Raw genomic sequence first — 16,324 nt, 5'->3', positions numbered from 1 at the left:
AAATTAGGATAAAGGGGGAAAGGCAGCTAAAGGATGGGATGTGGGTGGGGGAGATGCTATTTAACATAGAATGTTTAAGTGAAGTCGCTCAGTCGTGTCCAACATTTTGCGACCCCATAGACTGTAGCCCACCAGGCTCCTCCGTCCATGGGATTCTCCAGGCAAGAATACTGGAGTGGGCTGCCATTTCCTTCTCCAGGAGATCTTCCTGACCCAGGAACTGAACCCCAGGGTCTCCCGCATTGCAGGCAGACGCTTTACCATCTGAGCCACCAGGGAAGTCATAGGCATAAACATAGAATATTTAGGGAAGGAATTTCTAAAATTCAGGCTGTTCGCAGAGGGGTGGAAAAACAGCCGTACAGTTATTGGGTTAAGGGACCAATAAGTGTTTAGGAGCTGAGAGGAGAACAGTGTCACAAAGTAATAAAGGAGAAAGCCTTGAGTGATGGGGTTGCAGAAAGACTAACAGGAGCAACACAGGCGGAGAGCACAGAGGCAGCTCTTTCAAGGAATTTGGCAACAGCAAGGAAGAAAGGAATGGGATGCAAGGACCAGAGAAGGGCTGTGTAGTGGCGGTGGTGGCTGTTAGCGTTAGAGGCGTGTCGGTACGTTCCTGTGGAATGATCCAGTAGAGGACAAATGATAGAGTCTGTACAGGGAGGGGGGAATTGCCAGAGACATGCCCTGGAGCAGGCAGGAAGGAACGGCATCCGGTGTGCAGTGGAGCACCTGGCCTTGGACAGGAGCACCGGTGTTCTCCTTACTTCTTCCTCCTGTTCCACACCTTTCTGATCCCCACGGGGACCTCATTTCAGCCTCCCTGCGCCTTCTCATACCCTCTCCTCTTGCCTAAATTATTTTGCCTCCTAATGGACACGTAGCCCTTCCTTCATGGAAAAGAAAAAGAAAGCAGAAACTTATTTATAACATTCTCTACTCACAGAGTGAGGCTAAAGTGTCCGCTCTGCCTGTTACCAGTTTTGTTACATGGATCCAATGAGATCTGGTGCAGAATAGCCCTTGGGAAGCTATCCATCCTTGAAGTTCACTTTAGAAGGGAAAGAAGAAGTCACCAGGATTGTAACCGTGCTGGCTGGTCTTCTCAGCATGCTCACTTTGTGTACCTTCCCTGGTCTTTTTACCCACGCTGTACTGAATGACCAATTTTTTCTGCTGCTTCCCAATAGCACTTTGAGTCTAATGTGTCTGAAGCTTACCTCACCTGCTGGCAGAACCCAGAGTCCAAAAGTCTACTCTTCTAGGCAGTTGTTAAATTCATCTCTCAATACAGTAAGCCTGGAGTGATTTGTTTGAGAAAAACGCATGGTGAGTTAGAATGAGAGCAAATAGTGCCACCTGCTGGAATTATACTCGAAGAAGGGGAGAGAAGATAGTCTGTATTAATACCAAGAGCTGTCCATGGCTTTGTCCCATTCATTACTTTGTCACTCAAATGCAGTCATGATCCAGAGGTGATCAAAGACAGTTTCTGCCATCTATGCTTGTTTCTAATGCCCATCTACCACCTTATGCATTTCTTTTTCAACATCCCTCTTTTCTCCCTGTAGTGTTCCAATACATATAACTGCCAGTAAGATCACCAGGGCTTCCCTGGTAGCTCTAAAGAATCAGCTGGTAAAGAATCCGCCTGCAATGCAGGAAACCGCAGTTCGATTCCTGAGTCAGGAAGATCTGCTGGACAAGGGATAGGCTACCCACTCCAGTATTCTTGGGCTTCCCTGGTGGCTCAGATGACAAAGAATCAATGTGGGAAATGTGGGTTCAGTCCTTGAATTGGGAAAATGCCCTGAGAATGGAAGAGCTACCCACTCCAGTGGGTATTCCATGGACAGAGCTGGAGAATTCCATGGACAAAGGAGCCTGGCTGGCTACAGTCTATGGGGCTAAAGAGTCGGACACGACTGAGCAACTTTTACTTTCACTCACCAGTAAGACCAACTGTATTTCATTTATTGTCTCTCTAAGAATCTCTTGGAAATTAGATCATAGAATGTTCACATTCAAAGGGAACTTAGAGCTTGTCAATATGTTTTCAAACACATTTTGGACACAGAAACTCTTGGGAAACTATAGATGTAATCCCCCTTTCAGATACCAGTAGACTGAACCCAAAAAGGGGACAAGGCAGAGTGAAGACTAGAAATCATAAATACTGATTGCTAAACCGTTCTCTATATCAGTTAAGATGCTTTCAGCTGCAACACAGATGGCTTTAGCAATAATGGATATCTCACATAAGAAGCCTTGTGGGGCTCCAGGAATACCTTAGGGGCTGAGCAATGTCACCTAAGCCCAAGCTTCATCCCATTTCCCTCCCTGTTCTCCTCAGTGTGTCTGAGTTTGCAAGATGGCCCCACCAACATTGGGAACCACATCTCCACCCAAGATCAGGGAGTGAAGATGGATGACTCCCTCTTCCCTTATGAACTAATAGATTTGTCTTCTAAAGGCCCCCCCTCATGCCTTATTGGCCAGAGGAAATGAAAGGTCCCATCTTAAGTGGGTTACTGGCAAGGAGCACAGCACTCTCGTGTTTGACTTAGAAAAAATCCAGATTCACCCGCTGGGCCCGGGGTAGGGCCATCCATATGTGAAGCACAGAGTTGTGTGGAAGCACATAGCTTCCTGGGCAAAATTGGGTCAGCTCACAGGGAGGAGGGTAGGGGAAGAGCTAGCTGTCAGGCAAAATTCTCCGTGGGTCTCTCCCATTTCTGCTTATCTTCTGAACAAGAGGCATTGTCAGCTTTGTTCATACCTTTGAAAGGATGTGGGTATAGTGGTCTTGGAAGATAGATTGTCTTCCTCCAGAACAGAAGGTAGATTTATTTCCTGACTGGGTAAATAAAGCTAATGTCTCTTCCCAAGGCAAACATTAAGCAGACTTGCCAGCAGCCCCTCTAAAACTTAGGGGTTTCCTGAGGTCAGAGTGCACCGGCTACCTGAGCAACATCCCCCCTGGACTGCTCCACGCAGCCCCCATGGGAGCCAGGTCCCAGAGAAACCAAGGCAGATGGACGCTCGTGTTGCCTGCTGCCCCGTGAGGAATGCAACGCTTTGTCTCTGACCCAGGAGCGGCCTGTCTTCCATCCACATCTACAAAATGATGGCAAGCCAGCTTGTGAGCTTGGAAGCAAGTTGCTCCCCAGTCTTCCTGACACCAACAGAAAGGCAACCATCGTGTTTGCTACAGTGTTCTCCCTAATGAGCCTCCCTAGAAACACCCAACTCTCAAATACTTAGTTCTGGAAATAAGAATAGTTTCAAGATGTCAGAAATCCCTTTTCCACAGGCAGAAACAGGGCAGCCCTTCCGTCTTCAACCGGAGGCGCATGTTAAGTGACGATGGTGTCGTTGGCCATGGTGTCCTTTACGCTGTCTCCCTTTCATTCGCTGGCTGACTCTCTCTGTAATTATCTTTTTTAAAATGTCAGCTCCTCTCACCCAGAAGACCAAGAGCAATCAGCCGCAAACTGAACTTTACAAGCTTTTAAAACACACTTGCCGTTCGGCAGGGAGATGGGATTTCTCAAAGGCAATGTCGGGGAAGCTGATGCTGAATGACAGATGAAGGAACTCTTTCCTTCACTCTCACGTGGGGCTTCATGGCCCCTTCCTCGGGAAGCACCACAGGAAAGTGGGATGGGCTGAAACTATGAAGGTTTCTTCAGTGAAGCCTGGATGGAGGCTCTTGGAGGAGGATCTGTTCTCGGTTTTTCCACTAGTCATGGACAGATGTGAGAGTTGGACTATAAGGAAGGCTGAGCACAGAAGAATTGATGCTTTCAAATTGTAGTGCTGGAGAAGATTCTTGAGAGTCCCTTGGACTGCAAGGAGATGAAGCCAGTCAATCCTAAAGGAAATCGATCCTGAATAGTCATTGGAAGGACTGATGCTGAAGCTGAATGTGAAAAGCTGACTCATTGGAAAAGACCCTGATGCTGGGAGAGATTGAGGGCAGGAGGGGACGGGGGTGACCGAGGATGAGATGGTTGGATGGCATCACTGACTAAATGGATGTGAATGTGAGCAAACTCCAGGAGATGGTGAAGGACAGGGAAGCCTGGTGTGCTGCAGTCCGTGGGGTCGCAAAGAGTCAGACACGACTGAGCAACTGAACAATAAGGACTGTTCTCAGAGTCCCTCTTACTGCACCCAGTTGGGGAGAGAGGACTGAGCTACAGTGGGCTCCTGGGGACCTTCTCTCCTTCTCTAGAGGGAAGTGTTGATGTTAAGAAGACCATGGCCCAGAGGCAGAAACAGGGGATCCAGTGTGACAAGCAGAAAGGGAAGCATGGGTATTTCCTGGTAGCTGCTGGTCCTCAGGGTTTCTCCTAATGGTGACACGAACAAAAATCCATCATAGCAGGAGGAGAGGAGTGGAGAAAATTAGAGCAGCATCAGTCCCTCCAAGTCAAACCTTAGGGCTCAACTCAATTTATCCCTACATTGTATTTCCCTGATGGCTGCTGATGCCTCTTAAAATGAAACCATCTTTCCTACTTAGCTCGGAAAGCCTTGTTCTCTGGCTAGTCTGACAACTTACATTTTTAAAATGCATCTGCTAAAACACGGCACTGCAAGAACAGAACAAATTCAGTCTTAAAACCTGAAGTTACATTTTCCCCATCGACTCATGCCAGAAATTCAGGGAAAGATCATTCCGTCCATGAGTCAGATTATTGTTGACCTGCATTCTCATCATACTTGTGTAGAAACCTTGGTGAAGGTCACTCCAGTGAATCCTGGAATGCAGGAGCCCCTAATTCAGAGAAGAAATGTCACCAGCACACGTGTGGGATCACCACAGGTGTTAAAATTAAAGTCCCCTTTCTAATGACATAAAGGAGCCAAAGTCCCCAGTACAATGAGGTTGATTACATTGAGCTCTGTGTCTAATGTCTCTGGAGCTCAGTAGAGTAAATGCCTCCTCAGAAGGACCTGACCCAGGGGTGGGGAACAGTCTAGGTCCCAAGAGAATCCAGCCCACTGCGGTTTTTAAATTAGAAGTTTGATTGCTTGCAACATCATCTCGAAATGGTACCAGTGCCAAGCGGCTGAATTTTTCATTAGCCTGGGGGAGAAAAAATGACAGATATTTAATTAAACCGCTTGGTGATTCATCAGAGGCTTATTGATAGATAGAGGCACCAAATCACTTTCTAAGCAAAGCTAGGCCCTCCAGTGATGTGGGGAATCTGTTCTGTCAAAAAGCATTCGCCAAGCTGAGGAGCTGGGACCCACATGCTGCTTCCCCATCACTCTGCCTTTCCTGCCAATGGCAGGAAAAAAAAAAAAAGTTAAAAAAAGTGTTTATAAAGCACTTGGTGGTCACTGAGGAATTTAAAACCTAACATGTGAAGTAAGAAAGCTACTAACAATTGAAGTTACCAGCACACCCTCCTAACCCATTTTTCTGTTGTTGGAAGGTGATTTAATCAAGGAGGTTGACTGGGAGCAGACCTAGGAAAATAAAAGGAATGATTTGTGGTCAGTGCCGGAGGGGAAGTTATGAGAAGGACTCGGCATCCCAGATGGCGAGTGTTCAAGGTGTACAGCAGGTGATTCCGGAAGGGGGTCTTAGGCAGGACCCACGCTGCCCTGCGCACAGCCCCAAGGTTCAGGAAAAGAGGAGGGTCATCCTCACTGCCTGCACAGATCACAGCTCCCAAACTCTCCAGAGGAACTTTAAAGATTAGATTGAAAGTGTCAGTTGCTTAGTCGTGTCCCCATGGACTGTAGCCCTCCAGGCTCCTCTGTCCAGGGATTCTCCAGGCAAGAACACTGGAGTGGGTTGCCATGCCCTCCTCCAGGGGATCTTCCCGACCCAGAGATCTCGTTACTGAAAGAGTACGTGTGTGGGGGGTCTGGCTGCCTGCCGCTCAGAAGCCAGTAAAGAGGCCAGGTCGATGGAAAGGAAAGTTTGCTTTATTTCAGATGCTGGAAACCAGAGGGGTAGGGTAGCAGACATCTGCCCAAAGGCTGACTTCCTCCCCGCAACACGCAGGGGTGAGAGCTTTTATAAACAGAGGGCGGGGGGGGTTACATGCAGAAACAGCACAGTCATCTGTAACAGTCATCTTCAGTTGGTCATCAGTGGTCTGCTTCACATCATCTTGGTTGTTTCATGACAGTTAGTTAATCTCCAGTTCCGGGGTGCACTTGTTTCCATTTCTTTGCAGTCAATTCTCGGAATTGTGGCAGCTCAAGTCCTGGGTACAGTCTGATCATCGTGTAGTTAATTTCTCCACCTGGGGTTTTGGTATCTGTAAGACAGCTCACAAGATATGGCTCAGAATATTATCTACAGCCCTTGAGAAAGAACTAAAGGTCCTTGACTATGCTTAGTGACTACATTATTTTTATTTAGTCTCCTTTGACTGTTTTCCTTTGTTTCAGCATTTCTCACTTCTCTGATTAAACTTACTCTTTGACTAAAGTTTTCCACTGGCAGAGGACACGGTGGGGGGCAAGGACCTGCCCTCTGTGTGGGTCCAGCTCCATTTCAGTTGAACTCAGGTGTTCTGCATTGCAGGCAGATTCTTTACTATTTGAGCCACCCAGAGAAGCCCAAAAATTAGATTAAGGAAATAAATTTTTGCAAATTCCCCCAAAGCAATAGCTCTCGACTCTAGGTATATATTAATATTTTCCAGAAAGCCTTTAAAAAATACCAACACCTAACCCAGACCAGCTGAGTGGGGATCCCTGGGGAGGGAGCTGCATACAGGTATGTTTCATAAAGCACTCGCGTGGGTCTAAAGTGCAGCCAGGGCCACAAGTCACATCCTAGGAGACACTGAAGAGTCGCAGAGTATGTCGAGTTGGAAGATCTCAGGTTTTAGAAGTTAACAAGCCTGGTTCAGATCCTGACTCCACTACTCACTAAATCTAAGAAGCTCAACGTAGACTTAAATGTCCTAGGCTTCAGTTCTTTATTTGGAAAGACTCAATGAGGGCAACTTCTTGGTAAAATAAGAAAAGAAATGTATACCTGGCCCCCAATCTAAGCTCACTTTCCTCCCCTTGGTTATGATTCATTAACAATGAATTGACGCTTTATCCCTCCTCCAAGATTGTATACCACTGTATACAATAGCAGGTGACAGGTGTACATTCCTCTCTCTATCTGCTTTGTTTTTCCTCTAGAAAAAGTGAAAGTGAAGTCGCTCAGTCATGTTGGACTCTTTGTCACCCCATGGACTATACCCTACCATGCTTCTCCATCCATGGGATTTTCCAGGCAAGAGTACTGGAGTGGGTTGCCATTTCCTTCTCCAGAGGATCTTCCTGACCCAGGGATCGAATCCGGGTCTCCCACATTGTAGGCAGATGCTTTACCATCTGAGCCACCAGGGAAGCCTTAAGCTTTAAAGCTCTTTGGTATCTGGGAGGGAATACTGCTTCCCAGGTGGCACTAGGGGTAAAGAACCCACCTGCCAATGAAGGAGATGCAGTTTCGATCCCTAGGCCAGGAAGATCCCCTGGAAGAAGGGATGGCAACCCACTCCAGTATTCTTGCCTGGGAAATCCATGGCTCCACAGAGGAGCCTGATGGGCTACAGCGCTTGGGGTCACAAAGAGTCAGACATGACTGAGCGACTTGGCACTCCCACATGCGTGCAGGGAATACTCATGTGGCTCTCCTGTTTCTGTTCCTCCAGCTGCCACAGAAGTGTCCTTTTCATTTGACGTTGGGAATGGGCCAGTGGAGATGGTGGTGAGGTCGCCCACCCCACTCAACGATGACCAGTGGCACCGGGTCACCGCCGAGAGGAACGTCAAGCAGGCCAGCCTGCAGGTGGACCGTCTGCCACAGCAGGTCCGCAAGGCCCCGACAGAAGGCCACACCCGCCTGGAGCTCTACAGCCAGCTGTTTGTGGGTGAGTGATGGGACACGGGACAACCAGCAGGACTTCTCTATTGCTTGTGATGGCGTTCACCTTGGGGAAAGGAAAACTGCCTACAGGGGTTCTGATAGAGATTTTTCTAAAAGTGTCTTTGCCTCTTGTGGTCTCCTCCGAGACAGGATGCGAGACAAGGGAGAAGACACAGGAGCCCTCAATCTGATGTCACTCTCTGCTTTCTGGAAGTCACAGTCCTCACATCCTACAAGATGATAGGGTGGCTAGGGTTTCTTTGAGGTCCCTGATCTGTGCAGTTTTAGGTTTATAGTTTTAGACCTTCACTGAAGTCCTTACAGTTTGTAGAGCCAAACTGTGGTTTTTCCAATGGTCCTGTATGGATGTGAGAGTTGGACCATAAAGAAGACTGGGTGCCGAAGAGTTGATGCTTTCAAATTGTGGTGCTGGAGAAGACTCTTGAGAGTCCCTTGGACGGCAAGGAGATCAAACCAATCAATACTAAAGGAAATTAACCCTGAATATTCATTGGAAGGACTGACACTGAAGCTGAAGCTGCAATACTTTGGCCACCTGATGTTAACAGACGACTCATTGGAAAAGACCCTGATGCTGGGAAGGATGGAAGGCAAAGGAGAAGAGGGCAGCAGAGGATGAGATGGTTGGATGGCATCACCAACTCAATAGACATGAACTTGGGCAAAGTCTGGGAGATAGTGAGGGACAGGGAGACTGGTTTGCTGCACTCCATGGAATCACAAAGAACTGGACATGACTTAGCGAATGAACAACAACAAGAATTCCTTAATGATTTAGAGCACTCATAACTATAAAAAGAAGGATGGACAAAGAGGGAGGAATGGTGTAATGGGCTCCCTAAGTTCAAGTTTGCTTGAAATGAGAAGTAGAAATCCACTCCATTGTCTGCCCAGCCTCAAAGTTCTAGGCAGAGGGAGATGGAGCCTTCTCCTTATGTAGCATCTTCACACAGAGGAAAGAGATCAACACTGAGAAGAAACTCAACCAGAGCAAAAAGTAAAGCACCCTTTGCAGGAAGTGGCTCCAGGCCCACAGTCTGGGCTCTGCTTCTGACATTTTCTAACTGAACCTAATGTTACTTCTAAGCAATACCTGTGTCCATGGTTAGTGAGATTTTAAATTTTATTTTCCAGAATACTAATATTTCAGGCAATTTGCTAATTTTCCTCTGTGGATTGCAAAGAATGCAAGTTTGAAGGACTCTGCAGCTGCCGTGCCACCTTAGACCTCCCCTGTGGGTGTGTGGGTGTTCGTTGGTCAAGTCGGTCGGCTACGGTGGTCTCAGACCCAGTAACACAGAGGTGACCTGCCCCCTGGGCTCTTACCCAGTGGAGGTCAGAGTCCCCACAGTGTCATTCATGATTATGGTGGGATGCTTGAAGAATGTTAGGAAGCCACAGAAAGACAGGTGATGTAGGTGTCCACTCCTTGGTGAAATGTTGTGAAAAGTGTGAACTTGGTCAGTCAGCTCTGGAAGTAAGACTGACTTGAGAACAGGCCACTTAAACTTTTTCATTGTGGTAAAAGTCACATAATATAAAACCTACTATTTTAACCATATTTAACTGCACAGTTCGGTGGCACTAAGCGCATTCACAGTGCTGTACAATTCTCACCATCGTCCGTCTTCTGAACTCTTCACCTTCCAAACCCGAAACTCTGCCTGTTAAAGTAACTCCCCATCCCCTCTCCCCACCGACTCCCAGCCCCTGGAATCTACCAGTGTGCTTTCTGACTCTATGAATTTGACTGTTCTAGGCACCTCATATAAGCGGAATCAAACAATATTTGTCTACATCTACTATATATTCAAATGCATTTTTTATTAGAGCTGGAATGCATTTTGTCCTACAAACACATTGGCCCTCCGTTTTCTTTTACCTGTGCTATCTAATTGGTTCTCGTTAGATATCTATTTTATCCATAATAGTGTATATATACAGGCTTCCCACTTCCCAGAAGTGGGCCCGGTGGTAAAGAATCCACCTGCCAAGCAGGAGACACAAGAGATGAGGGTTCGATCCCTGGACCGGGAAGATCTCTTGGAGTAGGAAGTGGCAGCCCACTCTATTTGTCAGTCCCAGTCCCCCAACTGATCCCACTCCCTTCCCCTGCATAGTGTCTATATATCTGTTCTCTATGTTTGTGTCTCTGTTTCTGCTTTGCAAATAGGTTCTCCTGTTTTTTCTAGAGTCCACATATATGCATTAATAATATTAAATACCAGGTCCACAAATTCCTGCTGAATACTGTGAGCAAATCTCCCCTTATCAATACCTCTTGGCCAGATCACCTAGATATAAGTCTCTTCCTAAATAAACCCTGCTCATCCCAGGCATGCAGGGTAGATCCACTTGGTTGTCATTATAACAGGTGACCCTAATTGACCCAGGTCCTCATTTTTCTGAGATAACTTTGGATGCAGAGGTTCAATTTTACTTTTATCTCTTTCTGTCTACTGACTATAGTTGTCTCCAATATTTTTGGAGACTAAGTAAAATTGTAAAATTAAGAAGGTAGGGAGAGTATTTATTATGGTCTTGGAAAGAATTTTGATTCATTTCAATGAGATGACCAGAAACAGCTTATAAAAAGAGCAGAGGAGAGGGCTGAGGTCAGAATTCAACAGAATACTTAAATGTAAGGGACAGACAGAAAAAAAGCGTCTCAGGAAGAACGAAGAGGGATGAAAAGAACAAGCAAGGAAAAGCCAGGAGAGGGGCTGTCACAGGAGGAGCGAGTTTCATGAAACAGTTTGCTTATTACTGACAAATCATACCAAGTGCCATGCGTGAAATAGGGCCAAGAAAATATTCTTTGAGTTTAGCAATTATGAAACCACTGTTGACCTTGGAGAGAGATAAGTTTCACAGAAGTTGGCTGATGTGATGAGTTAGCAATTTCCTTTCACTTGATGAGAAAGAGAAAGGCCCCCTGCCCCAGTTTCTAATTTCCTGTTATCTGAGATGTGGACGTGAGTGTCATCGCCAAGACACAAGCTGTTTGAGCTGGTATGAGAAATGCTCTTCGAGCCAGTATGAACAACATCTTCTGCAATAGAAGTCTACCCCAGGGGACATGGGAGGGGGCTTGTTTTCAGAAAATAACAAATTCAACGGCTATGAAATCCTGGAGCCAGTTACCTGAAGACTACTCAATAGGGATTCAGATAACCGGAAGCAGTTCTCAGTTCAGCTCTAATAACAAGAGTTATCACTTTTCCTCTTTTCATCTAATAAAAATCTCCTTTTTCATCTAATCAAGGTGTTGGATTTGTTGCTCTCCAAACTTTCTTCTAACTTTAACCATTTAAGATTATGTGTTAAGAAGTGGTTTGAAAAGGTCTGAGTTGCCAAGTGATCACTTGTAACCACCCCACCTATGCCACTTAGCATCTAGAGACCACTGACAAGTTGCCCAGTACTTCCGTCAGACGGGAATACAGTTCCTGCGTGTCAGGTGGAGATGAGCCCGTCCATGCTAAGCGCACCGTAGAGTACCCGGCTCAGAGCCAGCACTCATGAACTGGGAGCTGTCTCACCACCTTTCCCTTGACCTTTTATTCCCTTAGCTTTCTCCTTCTGCTGGGTCATGTTTACCCGTTCCTACAGAACTCACTTCCAACTGGCTTATTTCTTCCTTCCCCAAATACTCACCTGGGATCTTTTCAGCCCACCAGCCCTGAAGGAAAGTTCATGGGCTAGATGCCCTTTGATATCCAAAATCAGTCTTCAGCCACTCCACTCACCTGCCACAGTGGCCACAGAGCAGCTAGCCAGGGTGCAAGAATTTTCTCGCCAAGATGGTGAGTGAGCGTCCATCTGCAAATACTGCCCAGCAACACTGTCTGCAGCAGAGACGTGACCAGAGCTGACCGAGGGCTTCTAGAGGTGGACAGGCATAAAGTTCAGCTTAGAGCTAAAACAAACCCAGGGTCATTCTTGGCTTTGGACCCAAAGTGGACTCCCAGGACGCCCACCCTCTGCCCGCTGCCTTTGTTAGCCAGAGCCGGGCTCCATCTCCTCTTCCACAGTCACTAAGAAAACGAGAACACAGTTCTCATCACCCCGCTGGTAAGAGGCAACTAGAAGCTGCCATGAAAAGCCGGTTAACACAAGTCGTTTGGAAGTTACGGGATCCAGCTATGATGGTGGTTTAGTGAAAAGATAATGATTCCATTTTAAAATGAAAAGTGACACAGGGAAGAGAAGAGCGGTTGCTGGGATTTGTCTGAAAAGCACCGGAAGCTTTCTTGTGTCTTTGGTCCATGATGAGCGAGTAGCCTGGGATGCATTCCAGCATGGCCTGCAGAGGCCCATGAACCATGAGAGGCTCAGACCTGCAGCCTCCGTGCAGCCATGGGCCAGATTTTACCCAGTAGGTGGAGAAGAGCAGACACACTTGAGGTCATTATCTAAGTACAAACAACACCAGGCTGCACTGAGCCCAGGTTAGCAGAAAGACATGCCAGTGAGTCCGGAGTCCTGACCACCGAAGCTGCAGTGGCCAGGCTGGGAGGGAACAGGGGTCTGGCAGACCCTCAGCCTGGAGCCCGGCGGCCAGCCTGGGGCAGGGTCAACGTGAGCCTTTGGGGACAGGTGAGCGGGCTCTTTGGGGCTGGGGCGGCGGGGAGCAGTGCTGGTGCAGGGGTTTGTGTGCAACAAAATCTACCCGGGCCAGAGCGTGGGACTGTGCTCAGCAGTGGTTTAAGGAGGAGGTCAGCATTCAGGAGAGCTGGAGGCTCCAGCAGGATGTCAAGCTCCTAAGGGCTCCTTGGGCAAGATGGTTGGTGGTGGTGGTTTAGTTGCTAAGTTGTGTCTGACTCTTGTGACCCCATGGACTGTAGCCTGCCAGGCTCCTCTGTCCATGGTTGTTAAGTCCTCTGAACTATGACAGATGTTTGGGCCCAGCTCACTTGACTCTGACCTCTTCTGATATCTCTCTGGAAGATAAAGGAGGCCAAGCCTTTTGTGCAAGATGTGACCCCGAAAGAAGCTGGGAAGTAGTCCTCCATCCTTCAGGACCCTCTGTGCTGCACTGGCACCTGGCTGGTATGTGATGGGAGAAGCACCATTTTTGGGAGGATGTCCTGGCCCATGAGAGCAGGAGGGCTGCAGTCGCCTCTTCCTCTGCCAGACAGTGTGTCCATCAGGAAAATTTTCTCATGAGTGACAGCTCCTGAGTTTATGGCAGAGTCAAGGTTTGTTAGATAGACTCATAAGCAAAGGGGACAGCGTGCGAGGACCATTCTCTGGGCTACGCTCTGCGAGCAGCCCTGGACAACTGCCCACATCCCTGAACCCAGCAGTGGGGCTGGTTCGGTCAGCTGCTCCTCGCATCCTCAGCATTTCAGACTCATAAGTAGATGATCCCATGGCCGTCTGAAATTGGCAAGGTCACTGAGGCAGTAAAGAAAATCACCATTTGTACGCAAGGGAGAAAAATGGAATTCCCTTCATGAAGTGCACTCAAATCTGTATATGAATAAAATGGCTCTTTCTAGTATCTGAAAAATTTACGATAAAAAATTTCCAATCCAGATTGAAGGAATCAAAATGCAGGAAATACGTCAGTTGTTCCCCTTTCCCACAAATTTGAGTCTGTAGCAGCAACTTACAAACTGGCAAAGACTTTCCAGATGATATTTAAGCCAAGGGCTCACATGCTTTATTTACATCAATTAAGTTGAATGGTTCTACGAAGACCTTCAAGACCTTTTAGAATTAACACCCAAAAAACGAGACTGGAATGCAAAAGTAGGAAGTCAAGAAACACCTGGAGTAACAGGCAACTTTGGCCTTGGAGTACAGAATGAAGCAGAGCAAAGGCTAATAGAGTTTTGCCAGGAGAATGCACTGGTCATAGCAAACACCCTCTTCCAACAACACAAGAGAAAACTCTACATGTGGACATCACCAGATGGACAACACCAAAATCAGATTGAATATATTCTTTGCAGCCAAAGATGGAGAAGCTCTATACAGTCAGCAAAAACAAGACTGAGAGCTGACTGTGGCTCAGTTCATGAACTCCTTATTGCCAAACTCAGATTTAAATTGAAGAAAGTGGGGAAAACCACAAGATAATTCGGGTATAACCTAAATCAAATCCCTTATGATTATACAGTGGAAGTGAGAAATAGATTTAAGGGACTAGATCTGATAGAGTGCCTGATGAACTATGGATGGAGGTTCGTGACATTATATAGGAGACAGGGATCAAGATGATGCAAGAAAAAGAAATGCAAAGAGGCCAAATGGCTTTCTGAGGAGGCCTTACAAATAGCTGTGAAAAGAAGAGAAATGAAAAGCAAAGGAGAAAAGGAAAGATATACCCATTTGAATACAGAGTTCCAAAGAATAGCAAGGAGAGATAAGAAAGGCTTCCTCAGCAATCAATGCAAAGAAATAGAGGAAAACAATAGAATGGGAAAGACTAGAGATCTCTTCAAGAAAATTAGAGATACCAAGGGAATATTTCATGCAAAGATGGGCTCAGTAAAGGACAGAATTGATATGGACCTAACAGAAGCAGAAGATATTAAGAAGAGGTGGCAAGAATACACAGAAGAACTGTACAAAAAAGATCTTCATGACCCAGATAATCACGACGGTGTGATCACTCACCTAGAGCCAGACATCCTGGAATGTGAAGTCAAGTGGGCCTTAGGAAGCATCACTATGAACAAAGCTAGTAGAGGTGATGGAATTCCAGTGGAGCTATTTCAAATCCTGAAAGATGATGCTGTGAAAGTGCTGCACTCAATATGCCAGCAAATTTGGAAAACTCAGCAGTGGCCACAGGACTGGAAAAGGTCAGTTTTCATTCCAATCCCAAAGAAAGGCAATGCCAAAGAATGCTCAAACTACCACATAATTGCACTCATCTCACACACTAGTAAAGTAATGCTTAAAATTCTCTAAGCCAGACTTCAACAATATGTGAACCATGAACTTCCAGATGTTCAAGCTGGATTTAGAAAAGGCAGAGGAACCAGAGATCAAATTGCCAACATCCGCTGGATCATCAAAAAAGCAAGAGTTCCAGAAAAACATCTATTTCTGCCTTATTGACTATGCCAAAAGCCTTTGACTGTGTGCATCACAATAAACTGTGGAAAATCCTGAAAGAAATGGGAATACAAACCACCTGACCTGCCTCTTGAGAAACGTATATGCAGGTCTGGAAGCAACAGTTCAAACTGGACATGGAACAATGGACTGGTTCCAAATAGGAAAAGGAGTACGTCAAGGCTGTATATTGTCACCCTGCTTATTTAACTTATACACAGAGTACATCAGGAGAAATGCTGAGCTGGAAGAAGCACAGGCTGGAATCAATATGCTGGGAGAAATATCAATAACCTCAGATATGCAGATGACACCACCCTTATGGCAAAAATTGAAGAAGAACTAAAGAGCCTCTTGATGAAAGTGAAAGAGGAGAGTGAAAATGTGGGCTTAAATCTCAACATTCAGAAAACTAAGATCATGGCATCTGGTCCCATCATTTCATGGCAAGTAGATGGGGAAACAGTGGCTGACTTTATTTTGGGGGGCAGATCACTGCAATCAAAATCACTGCAGATGGTGATTTCAACCATGAAATTAAAAGACACTTACTCCTTGGAAAGGAAGTTATGACCAACCTAAACAACATATTAAAAAGCAGAGACATTACTTTGTCAACAAAGGTCCATCTAGTCAAGCCAATGGTTTTTCCTGTAGTAATTTATGGATGTGAGAGTTGGACTATAAAGAAAGCTGAGCACAAAAGAATTGATGCTTTTGAACTGTGGTGTTGGAGAAGACTCTTGAGAGACCCTTGGACTGCAAGGAGATCCAAACAGTCCATCCTAAAGGAGATCAGTCCTGGGTGTTCATTGGAAAGACTGATGTTGAAGCTGAAACTCCAATACTTTGGCCACATGATGCGGAGAGCTGACTCATTGGAAAATACCCTGATGCTGAGAAAAATTGAAGGCAGGAGAAGGGGATGACAGAGGATGAGATTGGATGGCATCACCGACTCAATGGACATGAGTTTGGGTGGACTCCAGGAGTTGGTGAAGGACAGGGAGGCCTGGCGTGCTCTGGTTCATGGGGTCGCAAAGAGTCGGACACAACTGAGTGACTGAACTGAACTGAACTGAACTGAATCCACGTGAGAACCTTAAAAGTACGTACTGTTTTCTTTTCACAGTGAAGAAAGTAATGCTAGAGGTTAGTCAACAGCCCAAGATCAGGCAGCTGGTAAGAGACAAGAAGTGGAATCTGATCCCAGGTTTTCCCAGTAGTCATGTGTGGATATGAGAGTTGAACCATAAAGAAGGCTGAGCACTGAAGAATTGGTGCTTTCAAATTGTTCTGGAGAAGACTCTTAAGAGTCCCTGGGACAGCAAG

The 16,324-nt window shown here is 46.3% G+C and overlaps 1 protein-coding gene across 6 annotated transcripts in view; it reads left to right on the top strand.

Moving 5' to 3' along the window:
• The window catches only part of CNTNAP2 (contactin associated protein 2), a 2,322,173-nt gene that overhangs the window by 2,061,308 nt on the left and 244,541 nt on the right, over positions 1-16,324 (top strand). For all 6 annotated transcript variants that reach the window (XM_086398240.1, XM_086398242.1, XM_086398243.1 and 3 more), the window contains one exon: positions 7,686-7,904. In XM_086398240.1, the coding sequence (XP_086254366.1) occupies positions 7,686-7,904 (219 nt within the window). The remainder of the gene's footprint in view (positions 1-7,685; positions 7,905-16,324) is intronic.

This window comes from Bos grunniens, chromosome 4 (assembly GCF_055505025.1).
Source record: "Bos grunniens cultivar Pamir isolate PY7600 chromosome 4, Bosgru_T2T1.0, whole genome shotgun sequence".
In the NCBI taxonomy this organism is placed as follows: Eukaryota; Metazoa; Chordata; class Mammalia; order Artiodactyla; family Bovidae; genus Bos; species Bos grunniens.
Note: the sequence above shows the minus strand (reverse complement) of the source record. Positions and strands in the feature narration are given on the sequence as shown.